The sequence below is a fragment of the Somniosus microcephalus genome, chromosome 8, assembly GCF_052327205.1.
Source record: "Somniosus microcephalus isolate GS21.2 chromosome 8, FLI_Smic_1.0, whole genome shotgun sequence".
Taxonomy (NCBI): domain Eukaryota; kingdom Metazoa; phylum Chordata; class Chondrichthyes; order Squaliformes; family Somniosidae; genus Somniosus; species Somniosus microcephalus.
This window is the reverse complement of record NC_140994.1, coordinates 1,287,476-1,314,043: the sequence shown is the minus strand read 5'-3', so window position 1 is coordinate 1,314,043 and position 26,568 is coordinate 1,287,476. Positions and strand designations below refer to the sequence as shown.

Genomic DNA, 26,568 nt, shown 5'->3' with positions numbered 1-26,568 from the left:
TGCTCCCTTCTCTTTAAAATCTTTCTTTCTCACCTGGAATATATTTTTGTTGAGAGTTATAAAATAACTCCTTAAATGTCTGCCTGTAATTTATTCTGGCCATACTGCACCGTGAGTAGTGTCCAGTTCTGGTCAGACCCACACCGTGAGTATTGTGTCCAGTTCTGGTCAGACCCACACCGTGAGTACTGTGTCCAGTTCTGGTCAGACCCACACCGTGAGTACTGTGTCCAGTTCTGGTTACTGAGACAGTCAAGCGTTGGAGGTGGTGCAGAGAAGATCCACGAGGATTATCTCCAATCTTAAGGAACTGGGTGATCAGATTGAGCTCTTCAGATTTGAAAGGAGACATCAAACAGGTGACTTATGGAGATATACAAGATTATAAATAGTATGTAAAATGTAAATCAGAATATTACTTTAAATTGTAAGAGTAGGACAAGGGGTCACAGGTTTAAACTAGTAAAAGGTAAATTTAGGACTGATAGGAAGATTTCTTCTCGGATAGAGCAGCGCAACCACAAACACTGAATCATTTAAGAACCAGTTGGATGCAGCAATAGGGAGACCTTGGGATCATTCTGCATTGATGAACTGAGATGGGATGACTGGCCTCCCTGATCTAAAATATATTGGCATGGATAGAGAATTGGCTAATTAACAGAAAGCAGAGAGTCGGGATAAATGGGTCATTTTCCGGTTGGCAAACAGTAACGAGTGGGGTGCCACAGGGATCGGTGTTGGGGCCTCAACTATTTATAATCTACATTAATGACTTGGATGAAGGGACCGAGTGTAATGTAGCCAAGTTTGCGGATGATACAAAGATGGGTGGGAAAGCAAGTTGTGCAGAGGACTCGAAGAATCTGCAAAGGGATATAGACAGGCTAAGTGAGTGGGCAAACATTTGGCAGATGGAGTATAATGTGGGAAAGTGCGAGGTTATACACTGGCAGGAAAAATAAAAAAGCAAATTATTATTTAAATGGAGAGAGATTACAAAATGCTACAGTTCAGAGGGACCTGGGGTCCTTGTGCATAAAACACAAAAAGTTAGCATGCAGGTACAGCAAGTAACCAAAAAGGCAAATGGAATGTTGGCCTTTATTGCAAGGGGGTTGGAGAATAAAAGCAGGGAAGTCCTGCTACAACTGTACAGGGCGTTGGTGGAACCACACCTTGAGTACTGTGTACAGTTTTGGTCTCCTTATTTAAGAAAGGATATACTTGCATTGGAGGCAGTTCAGAGACAATTCACTAGGTTGATTCCTGAGATGAGGGGGTTGACTTATGAAGAAAGGTTGAGCAGGTTGGGCCTATACTCATTGGAATTTAGAAGAATGAGAGGTGATCTTATTGAAACATATAAGATACTGAGGGGGCTCGACAAGGTGGATGCAGAGAGGATGTTTCCCCTCGTGGGGAAATCTAGAACTCGGGGGCATAGTTTCAGAATAAAGGGTCACCCTTTTCAAATCAAATCAAATCAACTTTTATTGTCATTGTTAGTGCACAAGTGCAGTACAACGAAATGTAGGCTTGCGGCTCCAGAGAGTGTACATTTGGATTAAGACATTTAAACATTCAACATACATTTGGCTTGTAGTATATTAACATAAACATAACCATAATAAAGTGCATTGGCAGATGTGCAGGCTTTAGAGTTTATTTGTGGAGTTCAGTAGGATGACAGCCCTGGGAAAGAAGCTGTTCCTAAATCTGGTCGTACGGGTGCGAATGCATCTGTAGCGTCTCCCAGATGGTAGGAGGGCGAACAGACTGTGGCTGGGGTGGGTAGGGTCTTTGATGATGGACCGTGACCTCCGTAGGCAGCGTTTCTGGTATATGTGCTCTATGGTCGGTAGCCCGGTGCCGGTAATGCGTTGGGCAGTTTTGACTACCCGCTGCAGGGCTTTCCGGTCATAGTAGCTACAGCTGCCATACCATACTGTGATACAGTTTGTCAGGATGCTCTCTATAGTGCAGCGGTAAAAGTTAGAGAGGATCAGGGGTGACAGATTACATCCCTTTAGCCTCCTTAGGAAATATAGGTGCTGCTGGGCCTTCTTCACCAGAGAGGAGGTATTGAGGGACCAGGAGAGGTCTTCCATGATGTGGACTCCGAGGAACTTAAAGCTGTCCACCCTTTCCACCACAGCCCCATTGATGTGGATGGGGGTGTGACTTCCGCCTTTAGACTTCCTGAAGTCCACAATGATTTCTTTGGTTTTCTTGATGTTAAGGGCCAGGTTGTTATCGGCGCACCACTTCACGAGATGCTGGACCTCCTCCCTGTAGGCTGACTCATCGTTGTTGGTGATCTGGCCTACTACCGTGGTGTCATCCGCAAACTTGATGATGGTGTTGGAACCATTAACAGCCACACAGTCATGGGTGAAGAGGGAGTAGAGGAGGGGGCTCAGCACACATCCTTGTGGGGCCCCTGTGTTCAGGGTCGGGGAGGGGGGGCAGGTGTGGTTACCTAATTTGACAGACTGGGGTCTGTTTGTTTAGAACTGAGATGAGGAGGAATTTCTTCTGAGGATCATAAATCTGTGGAATTTTCTGCTCCAGACAGCCGTGGAGGCTGGGTCATTAAATACATTTAAGGTGGAGATAGACACATTTTTGCAAGATAAGGGAGTGAAGGGTTATGGGGAGCGGGCAGGGAAGTGGCTTTGAGCCCAAGATCAGCCATGATCTTATTGAATGGCGGAGCAGGCTCAAGGGGCCAAGTGGCCTATTTCTGCTCCTATCTCTTATGTTCTTAATTGGACCCAGTACTCATGTGGTCTGAACTGAACTGGAGCCAGTAAACTCCAGGTGGGTCTGACCAGAACTGGATCCAGTACTTAAGGTGGGTCTGACCAGAGCCCTGTACAGTTTGAGCATTATTTCCTTTGACTTGTACTCTATTGTTCTGACTATGTAGTTTAATATTCTATTATCTATGTAATTGCTGCTCTGCATTGGTTCAACGTTGTGCATCAAGTCTTAAGACACCAAGGGCTGGATTTTGTGAATGGAGGCGGGACAGCTGCTTGTTGTGTCAATGTCCCGCCTCCATCCTCGCCTGACCAACCAGAGAGATTTTCTCCTGATTGAGATTGTTAAGCCTGCGGGCTCAGCAGGCCAATTAGGGAGGAAGTCACTGACAGATCACGTCGACATCAGACGTGCTATCTGTCAAGACTTCTTGAAAGAAGGAATGACAGCGTTTGACAGCTCTGTGAAGCTGTCAAACACTGACATTCTCTTTATTTTGATGAGCTTTTGTGGTGAGGACTCATCAAATCTTTCAACTTCGTAAATTTCACATGTCTGTAAGATCGGAGGATCCAACAGCCATTATGTGAAATTGACAAGGAGAATGTCTGCTCTCCCCATCCAGCGCGGCTAAAGGCTGAAAGAAAACAAGGTAAGTGAACATTTTTTTACACATCACTCACCTTCCATATTTACCACTCCACACTTGCACCCATCACTCACCTCTACTTCCAGGTGCCTCCGACCACCACAGACCTCCTCCACGTCTCCTCCAACCCGGCGGGGTTCTCCGAGGTCGGGAAGCCTTCACCTGTGAAGGTAAAATGGCATTAATCCTTTTTTCTGTCTGTTCACTACATGTTATCAGGCAATTAAAAGGATTAAATGCATTTCCCGCCACCAGGAGACGGGACCCGAAACTGCACATTTTCCTGCCTCCTGGCAAAAGGGCACGGAGGCGGGATGGGGCGGGTTTGCCATCCGCCCCCACTTTCTCCGATTTTATTGGCTGTCCCGCCTTCATGCCCGCCTCCTCGAGGCTTGGAAAATCCAGCCCCAAGTCTCTTTCAACTTCATCCGTAGCTATTTCAGCACCATTCTAAGTGTACGTCTCGCCTATTTGTCCTTCTAATGTGCAGTAATTTACATTTGTTTGTGATAAACTTCATCTGCCATTGTTCTGTCCACTTACATATTTTGTCCGGCTCCTTCTTTAACTTCTGATTCCACTGTCCCTCCTAGTTTGATATCATCTGCAAATGTTTTATTTTATATTCAGCTGCTGAATCCAAAGCCTCAAAATTAGAATTCTTATCCTCGTGTTTAAATTGTTTCCTGCCTCACCTTTCCTTACCTCTGTAACCTCATCCAGCCCCACAATTCCCTCCCCAAAACTTTCCATTCTGCTCACTCCGGCATCCTGTCTATCTCACCCTCCCTTCGCCCCACCATTGGTGGTTGTTTTTTCAACTTACTGGGGGTGAAATCACTCTGGGGGAATTGCAGAAAATGGGCGATAGCAAATCGGTAACCTGTTTTACATTACTGACTTGTTCCATCTCACTGTCCCAGTTACTAACTGATGCCATCTCACTGTTCTAGTTATTGACTGGCTCCATCTCACTGTCCCAGTTACTAACTAGTTCCATCTCACTGTCCCAGTTACTAACTAGTTCCATCTCACTGTCCCAGTTACTGACTGGTTCCATCTCACTGTCCCAGTTACTAACTAGTTCCATCTCACTGTCCCAGTTACTAACTGATGCCATCTCACTGTTCTAGTTATTGACTGGCTCCATCTCACTGTCCCAGTTACTAACTAGTTCCATCTCACTGTCCCAGTTACTAACTGGTTCCATCTCACTGTCCCAGTTACTAACTGGTTCCATCTCACTGTCCCAGTTACTAACTGGTTCCATCTCACTGTCCCAGTTACTAACTGGCTCCATCTCACTGTCCCAGTTACTAACTGGTTCCATCTCACTGTCCCAGTTACTAACTGGTTCCATCTCACTGTCCCAGTTACTGACTGGTTCCATCTCACTGTCCCAGTTACTGACTGGTTCCATCTCACTGTCCCAGTTACTAACTGGTTCCATCTCACTGTCCCAGTTACTAACTGGTTCCATCTCACTGTCCCAGTTACTAACTGGTTCCATCTCACTGTCCCAGTTACTAACTGGCTCCATCTCACTGTCCCAGTTACTAACTGGTTCCATCTCACTGTCCCAGTTACTAACTGGTTCCATCTCACTGTCCCAGTTACTGACTGGCTCCATCTCACTGTCCCAGTTACTGACTGGTTCCATCTCACTGTCCCAGTTCCTGACTGGTTCCGTCTCACTGTCCCAGTTACTAACTAGTTCCATCTCACTGTCCCAGTTCCTGACTGGTTCCGTCTCACTGTCCCAGTTACTGACTGGTTCCGTCTCACTGTCCCAGTTACTAACTGGTTCCATCTCACTGTCCTAGTTACTAACTGGTTCCATCTCACTGTCCCAGTTACTAACTAGTTCCATCTCACTGTCCCAGTTACTAACTGGTTCCATCTCACTGTCCTAGTTACTAACTAGTTCCATCTCACTGTCCCAGTTACTAACTAGTTCCGTCTCACTGTCCCAGTTACTAACTGGTTCCGTCTCACTGTCCCAGTTACTAACTGGTTCCGTCTCACTGTCCCAGTTACTGACTGGTTCCGTCTCACTGTCCCAGTTACTAACTGGTTCCGTCTCACTGTCCCAGTTACTAACTGGTTCCGTCTCACTGTCCCAGTTACTGACTGGTTCCGTCTCACTGTCCCAGTTACTAACTAGTTCCATCTCACTGTCCCAGTTACTGACTGGTTCCATCTCACTGTCCCAGTTACTAACTGGTTCCATCTCACTGTCCTAGTTACTAACTGGTTCCATCTCACTGTCCCAGTTACTAACTGGTTCCATCTCACTGTCCTAGTTACTAACTGGTTCCATCTCACTGTCCCAGTTACTGACTGGTTCCGTCTCACTGTCCCAGTTACTAACTGGTTCCGTCTCACTGTCCCAGTTACTAACTGGTTCCATCTCACTGTCCCAGTTACTAACTGGTTCCATCTCACTGTCCAAGTTACTAACTAGTTCCATCTCACTGTCCCAGTTACTAACTAGTTCCATCTCACTGTCCCAGTTACTAACTAGTTCCATCTCACTGTCCCAGTTACTAACTAGTTCCATCTCACTGTCCCAGTTACTAACTGGTTCCATCTCACTGTCCTAGTTACTAACTGGTTCCATCTCACTGTCCCAGTTACTAACTGGTTCCATCTCACTGTCCCAGTTACTAACTGGTTCCGTCTCACTGTCCCAGTTACTGACTGGTTCCATCTCACTGTCCCAGTTACTAACTGGTTCCATCTCACTGTCCCAGTTACTAACTGGTTCCATCTCACTGTCCCAGTTACTAACTGGTTCCATCTCACTGTCCCAGTTACTAACTGGTTCCATCTCACTGTCCCAGTTACTAACTGGTTCCATCTCACTGTCCCAGTTACTGACTGGTTCCGTCTCACTGTCCCAGTTACTGACTGGTTCCGTCTCACTGTCCCAGTTACTGACTGGTTCCGTCTCACTGTCCCAGTTACTAACTGGTTCCATCTCACTGTCCCAGTTACTGACTGGTTCCGTCTCACTGTCCCAGTTACTGACTGGTTCCGTCTCACTGTCCCAGTTACTGACTGGTTCCGTCTCACTGTCCCAGTTACTGACTGGTTCCGTCTCACTGTCCCAGTTACTGACTGGTTCCGTCTCACTGTCCCAGTTACTGACTGGTTCCGTCTCACTGTCCCAGTCACTAATAGTTTTCTTTCTTGTTTGCAGATTAAAGGAAGCGATGCCGGCTGGACCCTTGGTTACATGCTGAACCTTACAAACATGATCCCCGCGGAGCTTCCTTACTCCAAGCCCCTCACCCATGCCTCGTACGTGACAGTCATGGTCATCTTCTGCCTCTTCCTCTCCATTGTGCTACTTGTTGGCTGTATCATTTTTAGGAAGAAATTTTGCAGAGCAGAGAAAAAGATATAATGCTTTTTACAAATGGTGATTTTCATGCCAGATTTAACACCATACTGGCATAAATCTGGCATGAAACTGTAGTTTAGAGCTGGCCGACTTCTATTCAATTTGGCTGTACCACCTCCAGCAGGACCCAGTCAGTGGACAGTAGACATTGGGCAGTGGGACAATGGACACACACTTGCTCGCCCTCTAAACTGGTGTCCACAGGTCCCTGGGGGTCTGTCGACACTTCCCAGGGGTCCGTGACCGGAGGTAATTTCAAGCCTGCTCCTCTATATAAAACCGACACTGATTCAGTTCTTGTGAATTATTCTCAATGGCTGGGCCCGCCTCCTCACAGAGACCCACAGCCCTCACTCACTTTGCAATAAACGCTCCCAGCTGGTTGAGCCGATTCCTCTCCCTGGCACGGCAGCCCTCTGTGCCACCCTCCCAGCATGTGGTCAGAGTGCCTGCGGGACGCTTCAGACATGGGCCTGAACATGTTTACACAAACACGTACAATCCCACAGTGCAGCTGTTGCAGCACATGCCAGTGGGGCAGTGTGGCGGTGACAGTGAGTTGCGCTTCCAGCAGCGTCCCAGCATGTGCGCGGGTGCTCGTGCCCTCACTCACCTTGGCCAGCCTGCTGACGGCTTAAAATTGTCCAGCATGAAGTGGCTAATAGTGGCCGTCTCTTGCTGCGGAGTCCCCAGAATTGGTGCGAGAAGCAGGCACGCCCGTCTCACTGATATCTGTCAGTAAATACCTGTTTTCTTAAAAGCATTATTAAAACACTCTTTACGTGCAGCACTTTCATATTATGAGTATCCTCATATAGTATAATTTAGATGGGGCGCCCATGATTGCTAATCCATTTGAAAAGGAATCCTTCAACCAAAGAATTGTGAGATCCACTGCTCAAACTCAATCACCCTCCTGAACACACACTCGCCCTCTCTATAACACAGCTGATCCCAATCTGTTCTCCTTCACAGTCTCTCACACTCTTCCCAGCACAAGTCAGGGAACATTGGGTCTGATGAAAGGGAGGAACTGAAAGAAATCAGTATTTGTAGGGAAATGGTGTTAGGGAAATTGACGGGATTGAAGGCCGATAAATCCCCAGGGCCTGATAATCTACATCCTAGAGTACTTAAGGAAGTGGCCCAAGAAATAGTAGATGCATTGCTGATCATCTTCCAACATTCGATGGAATCTGGAACAGTACCCATGGATTGGAGGGTAGCTAATGTTACCCCACTATTCAAAAAAGGTGGTAGAGAGAAAATGGGGAATTACAGACCGGTAAGCCTGACATCGGTAGTGGAGAAAATGCTAGAGTCCATTATAAAAGATGTAATAGCAGAGCACTTGGAAAACAGTGACAGGATCGGACAAAGTCAACATGGATTTACAAAAGGTAAATCGTGCTGGACTAATCTACTGGAATTTTTTGAGGATGTAACTAGTACAATAGATAAGGGAGAACCAGTGGATGTGGTGTATTTGGACTTTCAGAAGGCTTTCGATAAGGTCCCGCATAAGAGATTAGAGTGTAAAGTTAAGGCACATGGGACTGGGGGCAAGGTATTGACTTGGATAGAGAACTGGTTGGCAGACAGAAAGCAAAGAGTTGGAATAAACGGGTCTTTTTCCGAGTGGCAGGCAGTGACTAGTGGGGTACCGCAGGGATCGGTCCTTGAACCCCAGCTATTCACAATATATATTAATGATCTAGACAAGGGAACTAGATGTAATATCTCCAAATTTGCAGACGACACAAAGCTGGGTGGGCGTGTGTGCTGTGAGGAGGATGCCGAGAAACTACAGGATGATTTGGACAGGTTGGGTGATTGGGCAGAAGCATGGCAGATGCAATATAACGTGGATAAATGTGAGGTTATCCACTTTGGTGGCAAAAACAGGAAGGCAGATTATTATCTGAATGGCAATAGATTGGGAGAAGGGGGAAGTGCAACGAGACCTGGATGTCCTTGTGCACCAGTCGCTGAAGGTAAGCATGCAGGTGCAGCAGGCGGTTAAGAAGGCAAATGGTATGTTGGCCTTCGTAGCGAGAGGGTTTGAGTACAGGAACAAGGATGTCTTGCTCCAGTTGTACAAGGCCTTGGTGAGACTACATCTTGAGTATTGTGTGCAGTTTTGGTCGCCTTATCTGAGGAAGGATGTTCTTGCCATGGAAGGAGTGCAGCGAAGATTCACCAGGCTGATTCCTGGGATGGCAGGAATGACTTATGAGGAGAGATTGGGTCGATTGGGATTGTACTCGCTGGAGTTTAGAAGAATGAGAGGGGATCTCATCGAAACTTATAAAATTCTAACAGGACTAGATGCTGGAAGGATGTTCCTGATGGTCGGGGAGTCCAGAACCAGGGGTCACAGTCTAAGGATAAGGGGTAAGCCATTTTGGACAGAAATGAGGAGGAATTTCTTCACCCAGAGAGTGGTGAACCTGTGGAATTCTCTACCACAGAAGGCAGGAGAGGCCAATTCATTAAATATATTCAAGAAGGAGTTGGATATATTTTTTAAGGCGAAAGGGATATGGGGAGAAAGCAGGGACCGGGTACTGAACTTGGATGATCCGCCATGATCGCATTGAATGGCGGAGCAGGCTAGAGGGGCCGAATGGCCTACTCCTGCTCCTATCTTCTACGTTTCTATGTAATATGCAGGGCCCCAGGACCGTATGAGGGACATCACACAGCTGCAGCTCAGAGTGAGGGCTCTGCAAACAACAATACAGCTTTTAGAACTGAACAACCTCATTGTTTCATTAAAATCTTTTAAGCCCATGGAATAGATTCTCTTTCCCAGGACCAACTGTTACGCATGGACCCAGAGCAGAGATCCACATACAATACTTCACTGCCAATCCACTTCTCAGAAAACACACAGCATAACCCGCGATGGGCTAGACTGTCTACACATCTATTCAACGTTACACATTATAGTTCCAACAACATCGGAGGGCCCATATTTCTCTTCTATGTTTGAATACAAATGTGTGTGTGTGTCTGTACATATATTTATGTATGTGTGTTTATGCACATGTGCAAATCATAGAATCTTACAGCATAGAAGGAGGCCATTTGGCCTATCGTGCTTGTGCTGGCTCTTTGAAATTCAATTAGTCCCACTCCCCCTGCTCTTTCCCCATAGGCCTGCAAATTTCTCCTTTTCAAGTATGTATCCAATTCCCTTTTGAAAGTTACGATTGAATCTGCTTCCACCATCCTTTCAGGCAGCACATTCCAGATCATCATAACTCACTGCCTAAAAAAAATTCTTCTCATTTCCCCCCTAGATCTTTTGCCAATTACCTTAAATCTGTATCCTCTGGTTACCGACCCTCTTGCCAGTGGAAACAGTTTCTCCCTATCTACTCTATCAAAACCCTTCATAATTTTGAACAACTCTATTAAATATCCGCTTAACCATCTCTGCTCTAAGGAAAACAATCCCAGCTTCTCCAGCCTCTCCACATAACTGAAGTCCCTCATCCCTGGTATCATTCCAGTAACTCTCCTCTGCACCCTCTCCATGGCCTTGACATCCTTCCTAAAGTGTAGTGCTCAATTGGACACAGTATGCTAGCTGGGGCCTAACTAGTGTTTGATAAACATTTAGCTAACTTCCTTGCTTTTGTACTCTCTGCCTCTATTTATAAAGCTAAGGATCCTGTATTTCCTTTTTTAACAGCCTTCTCAATTTGTCCTGCCACCTTCAAAGATTTGTGTACATACACCCCCAGGTCTCTCTGTTCCTGCACCCCCTTTAAAATTGTGCCAGTTAATTTATAATTGCCTCTCCTCATTTTTCTTTCCAAAATACCTCACTGCATACTTCTCTGCATTAAATTTCATCTGCCATATGTCTGCCCATTTCACCAGTCTGTCTATGTCCTCCTGAAGTCTGCTACTATCCGCCTAATTTTTTACTACATTTCTGATTTTTGTGTCGTCTGCAAAATTTGAAATGATGTCCTGTATATCCAAGTCCAGCTCATTAATATATATCAAAAAGAGCAGTGATCCCAGTACCGACCCCTGGGGGACACCACTGTATACTTCCCTCTAGTCTGACAACAACCATTCACCACTGCTGTCTGTCTCTTCCACGCAGCCACTGCCTCTTTAATCCCATGGGCTTCAATTTTGCTAACGGGTCTATTATGTGGTACTTTATCAAACGCCTTTTGAAAGTCCACAAACGCATCAACTGCACTACCCTCATTCATTCTCTCTGCTATTTCATCAAAGAACTCAATCATGTTAGTCAAACACGATTTGCCTTTAACAATTCCATGTTGACTTTAATTTATTAACCCATATTCAAGTGCCAATTAACTTTGTCCCTGATTAATGTCTCTCAAAGTTTCCCCACCACAGACGTTAGGCTGACTGGCCTGTAGTTGCCAGTTTTATCCCTCTCCCCTTTTTTTGAACTGGCACCAATCCCATATCTAAGGAGGATTGGAAGATTGTGGTCAGAGCCTCTGCAATTTCCACCCATGCTTCCCTCAGCAACCTAGGATGCATCCCATCTTTTTTACTTTGAGTACTACCAACTTTTAAGTACCTCCTCTTTAGCTATTTTTATCCTATCCAATTTCTCTACTACCTCCTCCTTTACTGTGACACTGGCAGCATCCTCCTCTTTAGTGAAGACATATGCAAAATACCAATTTAGTACCTCAGCCATGTCCTCTGCCTCCACAAGAATTTCTTTTTGGTCCCTAATCGGCCCCACCCTTCCTTTTACTATTTATATATTTATGAAACACTTTTGGATTCCTTTTTATTTTAACCGCTAATCTAGTCTCATAATCTCCCTTTGCCCCTTTATTTCCTTTTTCAGTTCTCCTCTGTACTTTCTATATTCAGCTTGGTTCTCTACTGTATTATGAACCTCATAGTTATATAAGCCTCCTTTTTCTGTTTCATTCTAACCTCTATAACTTTAGTTATCCAGGGAGCTCTAGCATTGGATACCCTACCTTTCCTCGTCGGAATGTGTCTGGTCTGTACCCGAACCATCTCTTTGACAGCCTCCCATTGCTCATTTACTGTGTTACCAGTTAAACCAGCTCACACCAGAAGGTATGGGCAGGCTTCCCACTGCTTCTCCAGGCAGGACCTGCTGGGACATTGACTCTGTGGCCAGGAGCTGAGTGACAGCCCAGCTCTCCAGCTCCCACCAATGAACTAAGCTCTCTGGTCACTTATTACTGAGTCTGCCACACAAGGTTAACTTCGAGCCGAACTTCGATTGCGAGGCGAGCCACATCAATATAACAAGCCTCTGCTCAAACTCCCAAAGAGAACTCTGATTAGATAACAGACGTGTTCAAATGCATTTGCAATTTCTCTCACTTTCACAGAAATCACAGAAACCCCACAGTGCAGATAGAGGCCATTTCGGCCCATCGAGCCTGCACCGACACATATCCCACCCGATCCCCGTAACCCCTACACCAACACATATCCCACCCTATCCCTGTAACTCTACGTATTTAATCCCCCTAACACTAAGGGTCAATTTATCACAGCCAATCAACCTAACCCGCACATCTTTGGACTGTGGGAGGAAACCGGAGCACCCGGAGGAAACCCACGCAAACACGGGGAGAATGTGCAAACTCCACACAGACAGTCACCCGAGGCCGGATTCGAACCCGGGTCCCTGGCGCTGTGAGGCAACAGTGCTAACCACTAATCTCACTCCTGTGCTGCCACATTCACTCTCTGGGCAGGTCACAATTTGTTCACTTGGGCTGATGGTGGCTGCACAGAAATGAACCTTGCCTGTTGACAAAAATCTTTAAAGCAATCTATTAACAGCAGAACTAACTTGAATCCTGCTACTAGTGCTGTGACACACCTCACTACAGATACAAACTCCTTAAATTCACTGTTGATTAATTCGGATGAATATTTTGAAAGTGAACCTGTGCTTTAACACAGACTGCATTGACCAGGCTCCCCTTCAGAGAATGCTAAAGAGATTCAGAACTAAGCTTCCATTCCACAAACAAGTACCAGGATTAACAGACAGAAAGCCAAGCCTCTTTTAGCACAATTCATGCCAAACCGTGTATTCATAATAGGGCAGCTCTTTCCAGAATATTCCGATAATAATGCGGCTACTAGAATAACAAACTGAATAAATTTGGGTGTAAGGGGTTTTCTTGCTAGGTCTCTCTGGTGAGATCTCTCTCTCTTTTGCACAGTAATTTACCGAGTGGTTCGACCCACTCACCCCTTAGGTTCTGTACACTGGACTTTGAGGCAGGAACTACAATGCAGAGAATACTCTGTAGACCAAGTTTAATGAAACGAAGTGAAATTTTATTGCATAAAGAAAAATTGAATGTAGGCCAAAATAAGGTATATGGGAGGGAAAAACAAATCATAACACAGTACTAACCAATATATCTACAGGCATATTATACTTTACACGGTTCACCATGAAATAGGGAAACACACGGGACATCGAGGGACAACAACTCATTGTTAATTATCCCCTAAAATGCCCACCCCCTAAACCTAGCTAGATTAGATTATGAGGGGCCAAAAACATGCTCACCAGTCCCAGTTAGAAAATAGAGGTTTTGAAGTCTGCGTTTTGGTCCTCTCAGGCGTCCTGTCTCCACGTGGTCAGCGGAACGCAGCGGGCTGCGACACACTCTTTTCTCCCTCGAGGTAATGGACACGGGCAGGCTGGATGTCGGCGTGGAGAGAGACCAACTGTTTGACCATTTTCATATAGGTTTCCTCTTGGAGGGTCGCCGTTTTTTTGTCTCGTCAAATGGCCCGGGGTTTGTCGATGACCTCCCGATAACTACCCCGGGTCTGGGCGCTGACTCGATCTTCCCTCTCGAACCTCTCTCTCGAACATCTCCCGATAGCTACCCCGGGTCTCCAGTTATACTTCTCATCGAGGCCCTTATCTCCCGCCATATCAAGGTTAGTCTTTGTTTAGTTTTTGGCGGGCTTGTAGCACAGAGGGGTAGTCATTGTGTTTAAAGTACTTTCGGGATGGCTGGTAACTGCCATCTCTGGTCTGAAATGACCTTGTATTGTCTTTAATGGGTCTTGATGTCCTCCTTTGAATTTGAAGCTGTTTCCCTTTGTCTGGGTAAACATTTTGATGGCCTTTATCTACAGGCCGATCTGATTGGATCTGCATCCAATCCATATGTATGGGGTTCTGTCTGGTTTCGCATTCTCCGAAATTGCATTCCAGAACTTACTGTGGGCTGAATCCACAAAAGCTGTCTGTGGACTGCAGGAACCATTTTAAAATGTCCCGCAAAGCTGGTCACGGGGTCTGGTGGCCATTTTGTGTGCCCCTTTTTCTGGGCTTTTAAAACAGTCTTTAAAATTAAGGCCTTTTCTGCCAATAGACCCTTATAGGACAATGTTCAATTTTGCGAATCCTACATGGGTGTGTTATCGATCAAGCTCGCTGCCGTCCTCCCCCCATATGCGAAGAGGAAATTTTGTATTTTTAGTTTTGTGTCAAAGTGTTTGTCACTATTTCTTTTTAATAAAATGTTCATACAGATATCGACTGAGAATCTTTTTGGTTTAAAAGTGTCACCTAGAACCCCCACTGTTTCTAATTGACAGGAATAGTGAACTCTGTAGCTCAATGCAAACTACTTACATTTTGCAGATGTCACCAAACTAGGAACAGTGGGCAGAATAATGTCAGATAGAACTTAATATGGAAAAGTATAAAGTACTGCAGCGACACCCACATTTATTCATTCATGGAATGTGGACATCGCTGGCAAGGCCAGCATTTATTGCCCAACCTTAATTGCCCTTGAGAAGGCGTTGGTGAACCGCTGCAGTCTGTGTGGAGAAGGTACTCCCACAGTGTTGTTAGGGAGGGAGTTCCAGGATTTTGACCCAGCAACGACGAAGGAACGGCGATATATTTCCAAGTTAGGATGGTGTGTGACTTGGAGGCGAACTTGCAGGTGGTGGTGTTACCATGTGCCTGCTGTTCTTGTCCTTCTAGGTGGTAGAGGTCGTGGGTTTGGGAGGTGCTGCAGTGCATCTTGTAAATGGTACACACTGCAGCCACGGTACGCCGGTGGTGGAAGGCCGAGGACACTGCCCTGAGGCACTCCTGCAGCCATGTCCTGCGGCTGAGATGATTGGCCTCCAACCACCACAACCATCTTCCTTTGTGCGAGGTATGACTCCAGCCAGTGGAGAGTTTTCCCTGATTCCCATTGACTTTAATTTCATGAGGGCTCCTTGATGCCACACTCGGTCAAATGCTGCCTTGATGTCAAGGGCAGTCACTCTTGCCTCACCTCTGGAATTCAGCTCCTTTGTCTTGGCGGAACCCAAACTGAGCATCAGTGAGCAGGTTATTGGTGAGTAATTGCCACTTAATAGCATTGCTGACGACACCTTCCATCACTTTGCTGATGATTGAGTGTAGACTGATGGGGCGGTAATTGGCCGGATTGGATTTGTCCAGCTTTTTGTGGATTAGCTATATCTGGCAATTTTCCACTTTGTCGGATCAATGTCAGTTTTGTAGCTGTACTGGAACAGCTTTGCTAGTGGCGCGGCTAGTTCTGGAGCACAAGTCTTCAGCACTGCAGGCGGGATGTTGTCGGGGCCCACAGCCTTTGCTGTATCCAGTGCGCTCAGCCGTTACTTGATATCACGTGGAGTGAATCGAATCGGCTGAAGACTGGCTTCTGTGAAGGTGGGGACCTCAGGAGGAGGTCAATATGGGTCATCCACTCAGCAGTTCTGGCTGAAGATGATTGTGAACGCTTCAGCCTTGTCTTTTGCACTTGCGTGCTGCGCTCCACCATCATTGAGGATGGGGATATTCATGGAGCAGCCTCCTCCCGTTAGTTGTTTAATGGTCCACCACCATTCACAACTGGATGTGGCAGGACTGCAGAGCTTTGATCTGATCTGTTGGTTGTGGGATCGCTTAGCTCTGTCTATAGCATGCTGCTTCTGCTGTTTAGCATGCATTTAGTCCTGAGATGTAGCTTCCCCAGGCTGGCACCTCATTTTGGTGCCAGCCTGCTGCTGCTGCTGCTCCTGGCATGGTCTTTTACACTCCTCATTGAACCAGGGTTGGTCCCCTGGCTTGGTAATGGTAGAGTGGAGGATATGCCGGGCCTTGAGGTTATAGATTGTGGTGGAATACAATTCTGCTGCTGCTAATGGCCCACAGTGCCTCATGGATACCCAGTTTTGAGTTGTTAGATCTGTTCTAAATCTACCCCATTTAGCATGGTGGTAATGCCATACAACATGATGGAGAGTGTTATCTGTGTGAGGACAGGACTTCGTCTCCACAAGGACTGTGCAGTGGTCACACCTACCAATAATGTCATGGACAGATGCATCTGCAACAGGTAGATTGGTGAGGACAAAGTCAAATAGGCTTTTCCCTCGTGTTGGTTCTCTCATCACCTGTCGCAGGCCCAGTCTGGCAGCTATGTCCTTCAGGACTCGGCCAGCTCGGTCAGTAGTGGTGCTACCGAGCCACACTTGGTGATGGACATTGAAGTCCCCCACCCAGAGTACATTCTGTGCTCTTGCTACTCTGTGCTTCTTCCAAGTGGTGTTCAACATGGAGTACTGATTCATCAGCTGAGGGCGGTAGGTGGTAATCAACAGGAGGTTTCCTTGCCCATGTTTGACCTGATGCCATGAGACGTCATGGGGTCTGGAGTCACTGTTGAGGACTTCCAGGGCCACACCCTCCCAACTGTATACCACTGTGCTGGTGGGGAAGGACATACCTAGGGATAGTGATGGAGGAATCTGGGACGTTGGCTGAAAGGTTTGATTCAGTGAGGATGATTGTTAGGCTGTTGCAATTTTGGCACAAGTCCTCAGATGTTAGTGAGGAAGATTTTGCAGGGTTGACTGGGCTGGGTGTGCTTTTGCCATGTCCGAATCTAGTGCCGAGATCGATGCCGGGTGGTTCGTCCGGTTTTATTCATTGTTTTTCCTAGCGATTTGTTACAACTGAGTGGCTTGCTAGGCATTTCAGAGGGCAGTTAAGAGTCAACCACATTGCTGTGGGTGTGGAGTCACATATAGGTCAGACCGGGTAAGGACGGCAGATTTCATTAGTGAACCATATGGATATTTACGATAATCTGGTAGTTTCACCATTACTGATACGAGCTATTTTTATTACAAATTTATTTAATTAATTGAATTTAAATTAGTGGAGAAGATGATGAAACAAAAAAAGAGGGTGTATGATGCATGGCAGGTGAATTCTTCAAGGGAGAACCAGACCAAATACTAAGTTGAGGGGAGGTGAAGATGAATATAAGATTGGCAAAGAGAGAATATGAGAGTAGAATTGTGGTTAACCTAAAAGGGAACCCAAAAATCTTGTAAACAGTAAGCAGGTAGTAAGAGGCGGAGTGGATTGCTCTACAGTGAACTGGCAGTGACTCGCTGGGCCGAATGGCCTCCTTCTGTGCCATTATGACTCTATGGCCTAGAAATTCAGTGGGCTACGCCACCCGTTAGCGCCCAAAGAGGGCGCTTAGTAGGTTTAATGCCACTGGCCACGCCTCCCGCTAAATTTAGCGGGACGCTAATGGCGGCGCTAGCCGTTAGCGCTGTGCCGCTACCGATGACGTCATCGGTGTGCACAGCGCCCCGCTACCGCCCCGATTGCGAAATTTGGTAGCGCCCCTATTACGTCCGTGAATGATTGAGACATGGACAGCAGGAGTGGAACAAAATAAGTCTTTACTGGTGGAAGTCAATAGTGAAACTAAAAACAGGCTCACTAGCGCCTTTTATACAGGGGTGGTCACTGCCGGTATTGCAGTCTGAGACGAGTTATTCTCTTAAAGGTGCATACACAACAGCCCCCTCCTTCAACGGCGGTCACAATTTGCGACCGGTTCCGGGGGGCCTAGCGGTGGAGGTGCAGGGTGGCCATTTTTTTTTGCTGGCCGCCTGCCAGCACATCGTCGCGCTGCTGTCCCCGGCCTCCTGAGCGCCCCCCCCCCGCGTTGTGCCGGCTGTGTCCCAGGAGCCTGGCACTTCTCCTCCGTGCCGGGCTCTTTTGCCGGCACTCGTGATCGCCGATTGCGCTGCAGCAGGCCCCTCTCCTTTAAGACTCGCCTTGCTGCAGCGTGTGGCACTGTGCCACGTTGCGCTGCGATTTTCAGTTGCAGCGTCTCGAGGGATGCGGGGCAGCTCGAGTAGCGCTGCATCTCTCTGGGGTGCTGAAACTTAATTTCCAGCGGGCATTTGCGATTCCTTCCGGAGCGGTACGTCTGGCGCCCAGGCGAGACTGGCCGCTAGTGAATGTCTAGGCCTAAGCGTATACGACTCCCTGGCTGCCGAGGTGGGATCAGCAGTCCATATCATACACTAGCTTGACTTAGAAACATATCGTCGTTCCTTCATCGTCACTCGGTCAAAATCTTGGAACTCCCTCCCTAACAGCACTGTGAGAGTACCTTTACCACACGCACTGCGGCAGTTCAAGAAGGTGGCTAATCACTACCTTTTCAAGGGCAATTAGGGATGGGTAATAAATGCTGGCCGTGCCACAGATACCCCCCATCCCCCGACCGAATAAAAACAAAGTCCAGGCCGCTGGATTACTGGTCCAGTAACATCAGCAGTGGGAAGGGCGCTCTACACAGTGCTGCCACAGTGAGGTGCTGGATTCGCCCGGGCACAGCTCCTGCTACCTGGCTTTGCCAGGACCAAAGATGGCGGTGCCTAGCAACAGGCGGGAAGCGGCCCCGGAAGCGGAAGGGCGGAAGCGGAAGTGGAAGGCCGGCCGGGCCTGGTGCCGAGGCCAGAGCTGCAGATGGCGGCGCGATGGGCGGCCCGAGCCCGAGCCTGGGGGCAGCGGGAGGCCGCGCTCAGTGGCGCCCAGTGCAGCAGGCCGGAGCCCGGCGCGCAGGTGAGGAGGAGCCGGGCCTGGGGTGCGGCCGGGGCGGCGGACCCCCGCCGGGAAGACTCTGGGAGCGGTGGTGACACGTGTGCGGGTTCGGGGCGGTGGGGCTGAGCCCGGGCCCGGTGTGCGGGCCGGGCCGGGCCGCGGAGACTCCAGGAGCCGGAGCTGAAGGCGGAGCCCGGCGGGAGCGGCGGCGACACGTGGCTCCCGGGGAGCGGGACACGTGGAACTGACCCGGGAAACACCGGCCGGCCCGGCCCGCGGGACAAGGCCAGGCTAAGGGTTCAATAACTAGTGCCGGGCCAGGCTGAGGGTTCAATAACTAGTGCCAGGCCAGGCTGAGGGTTCAATAACTAGTGCTGGGCCAGGCTGAGAGTTCAATAACTAGTGCCGGGCCAAGCTGAGGGGATGCTGACTAGTGCCGGGCCAGGCTGAGGGGATGCTGACTAGTGCCGGGCCAAGCTGAGGGGTTGTTAACTAGTGCCGGGCCAGACTGAGGGGATGCTGACTAGTGCCGGGCCAGGCTGAGGAGATGCTGACTAGTGCCGGGCCAGGCTGAGGGTTTAATAATTAGTGCCGGGCCAAGCTGAGGGGATGCTGACTAGTGCCAGGCCAGGCTGAGGGTTTAATAACTAGTGCCGGGCCAGGCTAAGGGTTCAATAACTAGTGCCGGGCCAGGCTAAGGGTCCAATAACTAGTGCCGGCCCAGGCTGAGGGTTCAATAACTAGTGCCGGCCCAGGCTGAGGGTTCAATAACTAGTGCCGGGCCAGGCTAAGGGTCCAATAACTAGTGCCGGGCCAGGCTGAGGGGATGCTGACTAGTGCCGGCCCAGGCTGAGGGTTCAATAACTAGTGCCGGCCCAGGCTAAGGGTTCAATAACTAGTGCCGGGCCAGGCTAAGGGTCCAATAACTAGTGCCGGGCCAGGCTGAGGGTTTAATAATTAGTGCCGGGCCAAGCTGAGGGGATGCTGACTAGTGCCGGGCCAGGCTGAGGGTTTAATAACTAGTGCCGGGCCAGGCTAAGGGTTCAATAACTAGTGCCGGGCCAGGCTAAGGGTCCAATAACTAGTGCCGGGCCAGGCTGAGGGTTCAATAACTAGTGCCGGCCCAGGCTGAGGGTTCAATAACTAGTGCCGGGCCAGGCTAAGGGTCCAATAACTAGTGCCGGGCCAGGCTGAGGGGATGCTGACTAGTGCCGGGCCAGGCTGAGGGTTCAATAACTAGTGCCGGCCCAGGCTAAGGGTTCAATAACTAGTGCCGGCCCAGGCTAAGGGTTCAATAACTAGTGCCGGGCCAGGCTAAGGGTCCAATAACTAGTGCCGGGCCAAGCTGAGGGGATGCTGACTAGTGCCAGGCCAGGCTGAGGGGACGCTGACTAGTGCCAGGCCAGGCTGAGGGGATGCTGACTAGTGCCGGGCCAGGCTGAGGGGATGCTGACTAGTGCCGGGCCAGGCTGAGGGGATGCTAACTAGTGCCGGGCCAGGCTGAGGGTAATCTAACTAGTGCCGGGCCAGGCTGAGGGGATGCTGACTAGAGCCGGGCCAGGCTAAGGGTCCAATAACTAGTGCCGGGCCAAGCTGAGGGGATGCTAACTTGTGCCAGGCCAGGCTGAGGGGATGCTGACTAGTGCCGGGCCAGGCTGAGGGGACGCTGACTAGTGCCAGGCCAGGCTGAGGGGATGCTGACTAGTGCCGGGCCAGGCTGAGGGGATGCTAACTAGTGCCGGGCCAGGCTGAGGGGACGCTAACTAGTGCCGGGCCAGGCTGAGGGGACGCTGACTAGTGCCGGGCCAGGCTGAGGGGACGCTAACTAGTGCCGGGCCAGGCTGAGGGGACGCTAACTAGTGCCGGGCCAGGCTGAGGGGATGCTGACTAGTGCCGGGCCAGGCTGAGGGGACGCTAACTAGTGCCGGGCCAGGCTGAGGGGACGCTAACTAGTGCCGGGCCAAGCTGAGGGGATGCTGACTAGTGCTGGGCCAGGCTGAGGGGATGCTGACTAGTGCCAGGCCAAGCTGAGGGGATGCTGACTAGTGCCGGGCCAGGCTGAGGGGATGCTGACTAGTGCCAGGCCAGGCTGAGGGGATGCTGACTAGTGCCAGGCCAGGCTGAGGGGATGCTAACTAGTGCCGGGCCAGGCTGAGGGTAATCTAACTCGTGCTGGACCAGGCTGCAGCTATAATAACTAGTACAAAATACTGCGGGAAATCTAAAATATAAACAGAAAATGCTGGAAATACTCAGTAGGTCGGGCAGTGTGTGTAGAGAGAGAAACAGAGTTAACATTTCAGCTCGATGACCTTTCGTCAGAACTGGAAAATGTTAGAGATGTAAAAGTTTATAAACAAGAGCAGAGCCTGGGAAAGAGAGGGAGCAAAAAAGGAGCTAAAGGGACGGTTTGAGAGGCTGGAGGGCAGGAGTGATTAAGCGACAAAAGGGATGATGGTGCAAGGCAAGAAGAGGTGACAATATGACGAGTGAAGAAACAGAATGTGGCTCCAGCGGAGGTGTAAATGGTTGCATTAACCTGAGACTAACTGTGCTTCATTTCCAGAGCAATGGAATTGAAAAGCAGAGAAGTTCTTTTAAACTTGTATCGAACCTTGGTTAGACCACACTTGGAGTACTGTGTACAGTTCTGGTCTCCATATTATAAAAAGGATATCGAGGCACTGGAGAAGGTGCAAAATAGATTTACAAGGATGATACCAGAACCGAGAGGTTATACCTATAGGGAAAGATTGAACAGGCTGGGGCTCTTTTTTTTTCTCGATAAAAGAGAAGGCTGAGGGGTGACCTGATACATCCCAGGCTCCTGATATCCTTTAACTAGATGACTGGGCTCGGGCTGTGAGGGGCGGGCCGCCTGGGCTCGGGCTGTGAGGGGCGGTCGGGCTGTGAGGGGCGGGCCGCCTGGGCTCGGGCTATGAGGGGCGGGCTGTGAGGGGCGGGCCGCCTGGGCTCGGGCTATGAGGGGCGGGCTGTGAGGGGCGGGCCGCCTGGGCTCGGGCTGTGAGGGGCGGGCCGCCTGGGCTCGGGCTGTGAGGGGCGGGCCGCCTGGGCTCGGGCTGAGGGGCGGGCCGCCTGGGCTCGGGCTGTGAGGGGCGGGCCGCCTGGGCTCGGGCTGTGAGGGGCTGACGTTGGGTCTGTTCCTCGAGGCTTGTGAGAAGCAGAACGCAAACCTGTCCATGTCTTTAACTCCTGATTGTAGAGTCCATTCTCACACTGTTTTCTGTAATTGCCTTGGATTCGCTGCAGGAAGACAGTCTGGACGATTACCACACATCTTCCAGCCTTTCCAACCTCAGCATCACAGGACTGGACATCACAGATCTGGACACTGGAGGGATTCTGGGAGCTTTTCACGGTTATATCGATCAGTCCATAATCTCCATTATTGAAGATTCGTCGGCAACAGAGGTGGGTTTATACTGACCCGCCCTCGCACTGTGGGTGTGAGCTGGCACACTGACCCACCCTCGCACTGTGGGTGTGAGCTGGCAAACTGACCCACCCTCGCACTGTGGGTGTGAGCTGGCACACTGACCCACCCTCGCACTGTGGGTGTGAGCTGGCACACTGACCCACCCTCGCACTGTGGGTGTGAGCTGGCCCTGTACCCGTTAATGGCAAACTGATCCAGGAATGTGGACCCTGCGCGTCTCACCCCCTCCTTGCCCCATACATTCCCCTCAGGTAAACGGTCTGTGCCTGGGCCCCTGTACTGCTGCTCCTGTGGTCACCGGAGTGCTTCGGGGCATTCCTGGGACCTCCGCCTCGGGGCGTGCCCAGATTTGGACCTTCACGGCTGGGTCTGTTGAGACCCCCCCCCCCCTGGGTGAGGTGGGTTGTGGAGTGTCATGGTTACTGTTTCCTTGTGGTTTTACCATTCTCCTGGTTGACACGGCCCAGTATTCACACTGCTCGATCTGACGCTCGGCGAGTGGCTAATGTCTGATACTGAACCCTACTCTGTTTCCAGAATAAACCCCCGTTGGATGAGGAGAGCGAGGCGACGCTACTGACGGCCCTGACCGAGATTCTGGACACTGTCGACGATGAAAACCTCTCTCCCTTCGACACACTTCCCGACTCGGAGCTATTCGTCTCACCAAAGGATGGGCACGGACGCACTGTGGTACGAGGGGGTGTGGGAGCGCGCTTTCGTACAAGGGGTGGCTGGGGGAGAGGGGTCAATGGTTAATATCAGGGTAATACTACATAGGAACAGGAGGAGGCCATTCAGCCCCTCGAGCTTGTCCTGCCATTCTATTAGATCATGGCTGATCTAAATCAAATCAAATCAACTTTTATTGTCATTGTTAGTGCACAAGTGCAGTACAATGAAATGTAGGCTTGCGGCTCCCGAGAGTGTACATTTAGATTAAGACATTTAAACATTCAACATACATTTGGCTTGTAATACATTAACATAAACATAACCATAATAAAGTGCATTGGCAGATGTGCAGGCTTTAGAGTTTATTTGTGGAGTTCAGTAGGATGATAGCCCTGGGAAAGAAGCTATTCCTAAATCTGGTCGTACGGGTGCGAATGCATCTGTAGCGTCTCCCAGATGGCAGGAGGGCGAACAGACTGTGGCTGGGGTGGGTAGGGTCTTTGATGATGGACCGTGACCTCTGTAAACAGCGTTTCTGGTATATGTGCTCTGTGGTCGGTAGCCGGGTGCCGGTAATGCATTGGGCAGTTTTGACTACCCGCTGCAGGGCTTTCCGGTCATAGTAGCTACAGCTGCCATACCATACTGTGATACAGTTTGTCAGGATGCTCTCTATTGTGCAGCGGTAAAAGTTAGAGAGGATCAGGGGTGACAGGCTACATCCCTTCAGCCTCCTTAGGAAATATAGGCACTGCTGGGCATTCTTCACCAGAGAGGAGGTATTGAGGGACCAGAAGAGGTCTTCCGTGATGTGGACTCCGAGGAACTTAAAGCTGTCCACCCTTTCCACCACAGCCCCATTGATGTGGATGGGGGGTGTGACTTCCGCCTTTAGACTTCCTGAAGTCCACAATGATTTCTTTGGTTTTCTTGATGTTGGTTTCCTTGCTTCCATATCCCTCGATACCCTTACCCAACTATCGATCTCCAATTGACCCCCCAACATCCACAGCTTTTCGTGAAAGAGAATTCTAGATTTCCACGACCCTTTGTGTGAGTAATGTGCTTACTGATTTCACTAATGAATGATCTAGCTCTAATCTTAATATTGTGGCCCCTTGTTCTGGATTCTCCACTGGAGGAAATAGTTTCTCTGTATTTACCCTATCGAATCCCTTTATCATTTTAAACACCTCAATTAGATCACCCCTCAAGATTCTAAACTGAAAGGAATACAAATATGTTTATGCAACCTGTCAGCATATTGTAAACCTTTGCAAAGCGCAGTCTGCACAGTCTCAACAGAGTGCAATTGAACAGTGTTTTATTTGGGAAGAGTGGGAATTTGGAGAAGAGAGGGAAGGAGTTGCTGCTGCTTGCCTACGCAACTTGTCGTGCTTTGTGTTACAGGCAGATATTTAATTTCAGTGCCCTTAACTTAATCTAGATCAAGTAAATAGTCAAGAAATGACACCGTAAACTAAGCTACCTAATTACAAATTTAATTAAATAAAACAAGGTCATATAGGGATGGCAGTGCAGGTGGTGTGCCACAACTGCAACATGTGGGAGTTTGTGGAGAGCTTTGTGATCCCGGACAACCACGTTTGCAGTAAGTGCCTGCATCTCGAGGACCTTCAGCTCAGAGTTTTTGAGCTGGAGTTTGAGGTGCAGACATTGTGGGGCATCAGGGAGGGGGAGAGTTACCTGGACACTTTGATCCAGGAGGCAGTCACACCCCTTAGGTTAGGTAGTGGTACAGGTCTGGTTAGGGGTCAGGGACGGGAGGGTGTGCCTGCAACTCAGGCAGGTAAGGGGACCCCAGGTGCAGTGCTGGAGGAGCCTCAGCCTTTGCCCTTGTCCAACAGGTATGAGGTTCTTGCTGCCTGTGTGGATGAGGGAAAAGCCTGCAGGATGGATGAGCAAGCTGACCATGGCACTGTGGTGCAGGAGGCCATTCAAGTGGGGGGAGCAATAGGGAATGTAGTTGTGGTAGGGGACAGTATAGTCAGGGGGATAGATGCTGTTCTCTGCAGCCACGACCAAGAGTTCTGAAGTTTGTGTTGCCTGCCCGGTGCAGGGTTAAAGGCATCTCCTCACGGTTGGAGAAGAACTTGGAGTGGGAGGGGGAGGATCCAGTTGTCGTGGCCTACGTAGGAACCAATGACATAGGTAGAACTAGGAATGAGGTTCTGCTGGTAGAGTTTGAGGAGCTAGGATCCAAATTAAAAAGCAGAACCTCAAAGGTAATAATCTCTGGATTGTTACCTGAGCCAAGCACAAATTGGCATAGGACAAATAGATTAGAGGTTTTAATGCATGGGTCAGAGTGGTGTGGGAGGAAAGGATTTCAGTTCATGGGGCATTAGCACCAGTACTGGGGAAAGAGGGAGCTGTTCCGTTGGGACGGGCTCCACTTAAACTGGGCTGGAACCAGTGTCCTGGCGATCCAAATAACTAGGGCAGTAGACAGGGCTTTAAACTAATGAAGGGGGGTGGGGTGGGAGGATTCAGGAAAGAGTCAATTTAAAAGCAGCAAGAGAAATGTCAAGGCTCGAGAGCAGAGTAGAGTTTTGGGTAAAAATAACCAGAGTGGGTCAGGAAGGGACAGAGAGAGTAACAAAGGGAATAAGGCATCAGTCACTAAGGTGACATCAGGGAAAATAGAAATAAGTGAAAGCTAAAGGCACTGTATCTGAATACGCGAAGCATTCGCAACAAAATAGATGAATTAATAGCGCAGATAGTAATTAATAGGTTTGATCTAATAGTCAAAACAGACGTTGCAAAGTGGCCAAGGTTGGGAACTAAATATTCCAGGATACTTAACTTTTAGAAGAGATAGGCAAAATGGAAAAGGAGGAGGGGTAGCCCTGATAATAAAGGATGGGATAAAGACAGCAGAGAGAAAGGATCTTAGCTCCGAAAATCAAGAAGTAGAATCAGTTTGGGAGGAGCTAAGAAACAGCAAGGGGCAGAAAACATTGGTGGGAGTTGTTTATAGGCCCCCAGACAGTAGTTGTAAAGTAGGGCAGAGTATAAATCAGGAAATTAGAGGCACATGTAACAAGGGTAATACAGTGATCCTGGGGGACTTTAATCTACATATAGACTGGGCAAACCAAATTTGCAGTAATAGTGTGGCGGACGAGTTCATGGGATGTGTACAAGATAGTTTTCTAGATCAGTATGTTGAGGAACCAACTAGGGAACAGGCTATTTTAGATCTGGTATTGTGCAACGAGAAAGGGTTAATTAATAACCTTGTAGTAAAGGGGCTTTTAGGGAAGAGTGACCATAATATGATAGAATTTTAGGTTGAGTTTGAAAGTGATTCAGTTAAATCCGAAACTAGGGTCTTAAATCTAAACAAAGCAAACTGCGTAGATATGGGGGGCGAGTTGGCTAAGGTAGATTGGGAAACTACATTAAAAGGTATGACTGTAGACAAGCAATGGCTAGCATTTAAAGAATTAATACATTACAATAATTATACATTCCTTTTAAGGCACAAAAACCCCACAGGAAAGGTGGTCCAACCATGGCTAATCAGAGAAGTTAAAGATAGTATTAGATCAAAGGAAGAGGCTTATGTTGTCAAAAAGAGTAGTAGGCCTGAGGATTGGGAGGATTTTAGAATTCAGCAAAGGAGGGCCAAGAAATTGATAAAGAAAGGGAAAATAGAATATGAG

General features: G+C 48.8%; 2 protein-coding genes across 2 annotated transcripts in view; both read left to right on the top strand.

Annotated features, from left to right (window-relative positions):
- entpd1 (ectonucleoside triphosphate diphosphohydrolase 1) overlaps positions 1 to 14,388 on the top strand; it is a 134,454-nt gene extending 120,066 nt beyond the window's left edge. The window contains exon 10 of the mRNA XM_085994089.1: positions 6,618 to 14,388. Within this exon, the coding sequence (XP_085850215.1) occupies positions 6,618 to 6,824 (207 nt within the window). The 3' untranslated portion in view covers positions 6,825 to 14,388. The remainder of the gene's footprint in view (positions 1 to 6,617) is intronic.
- A 4,071-nt stretch (positions 14,389 to 18,459) lies between these two features.
- On the top strand, positions 18,460 to 23,229 carry LOC147113233 (uncharacterized). Its single transcript, XM_085994090.1, has 3 exons — positions 18,460 to 18,765; positions 22,015 to 22,176; positions 22,739 to 23,229. The coding sequence occupies exons 1-3, from the start codon at positions 18,670 to 18,672 to the stop codon at positions 22,958 to 22,960; spliced, it is 480 nt and encodes a 159-aa protein (XP_085850216.1). The 5' UTR covers positions 18,460 to 18,669; the 3' UTR covers positions 22,961 to 23,229.
- The last annotated feature ends 3,339 nt before the right edge of the window (positions 23,230 to 26,568 follow it).

Excerpts from the sequence above, each read along its gene's own strand:
- LOC147113233 (XM_085994090.1), top strand. The coding sequence starts at position 18,670 with ATGGCGGCGCGATGGGCGGCCCGAGCCCGAGCCTGGGGGCAGCGGGAG. Across the intron at positions 18,766-22,014 it reads GGCCGGAGCCCGGCGCGCAG|GAAGACAGTCTGGACGATTA; the intron begins GTGAGGAGGAGC and ends GATTCGCTGCAG. Across the intron at positions 22,177-22,738 it reads AAGATTCGTCGGCAACAGAG|AATAAACCCCCGTTGGATGA; the intron begins GTGGGTTTATAC and ends CTCTGTTTCCAG.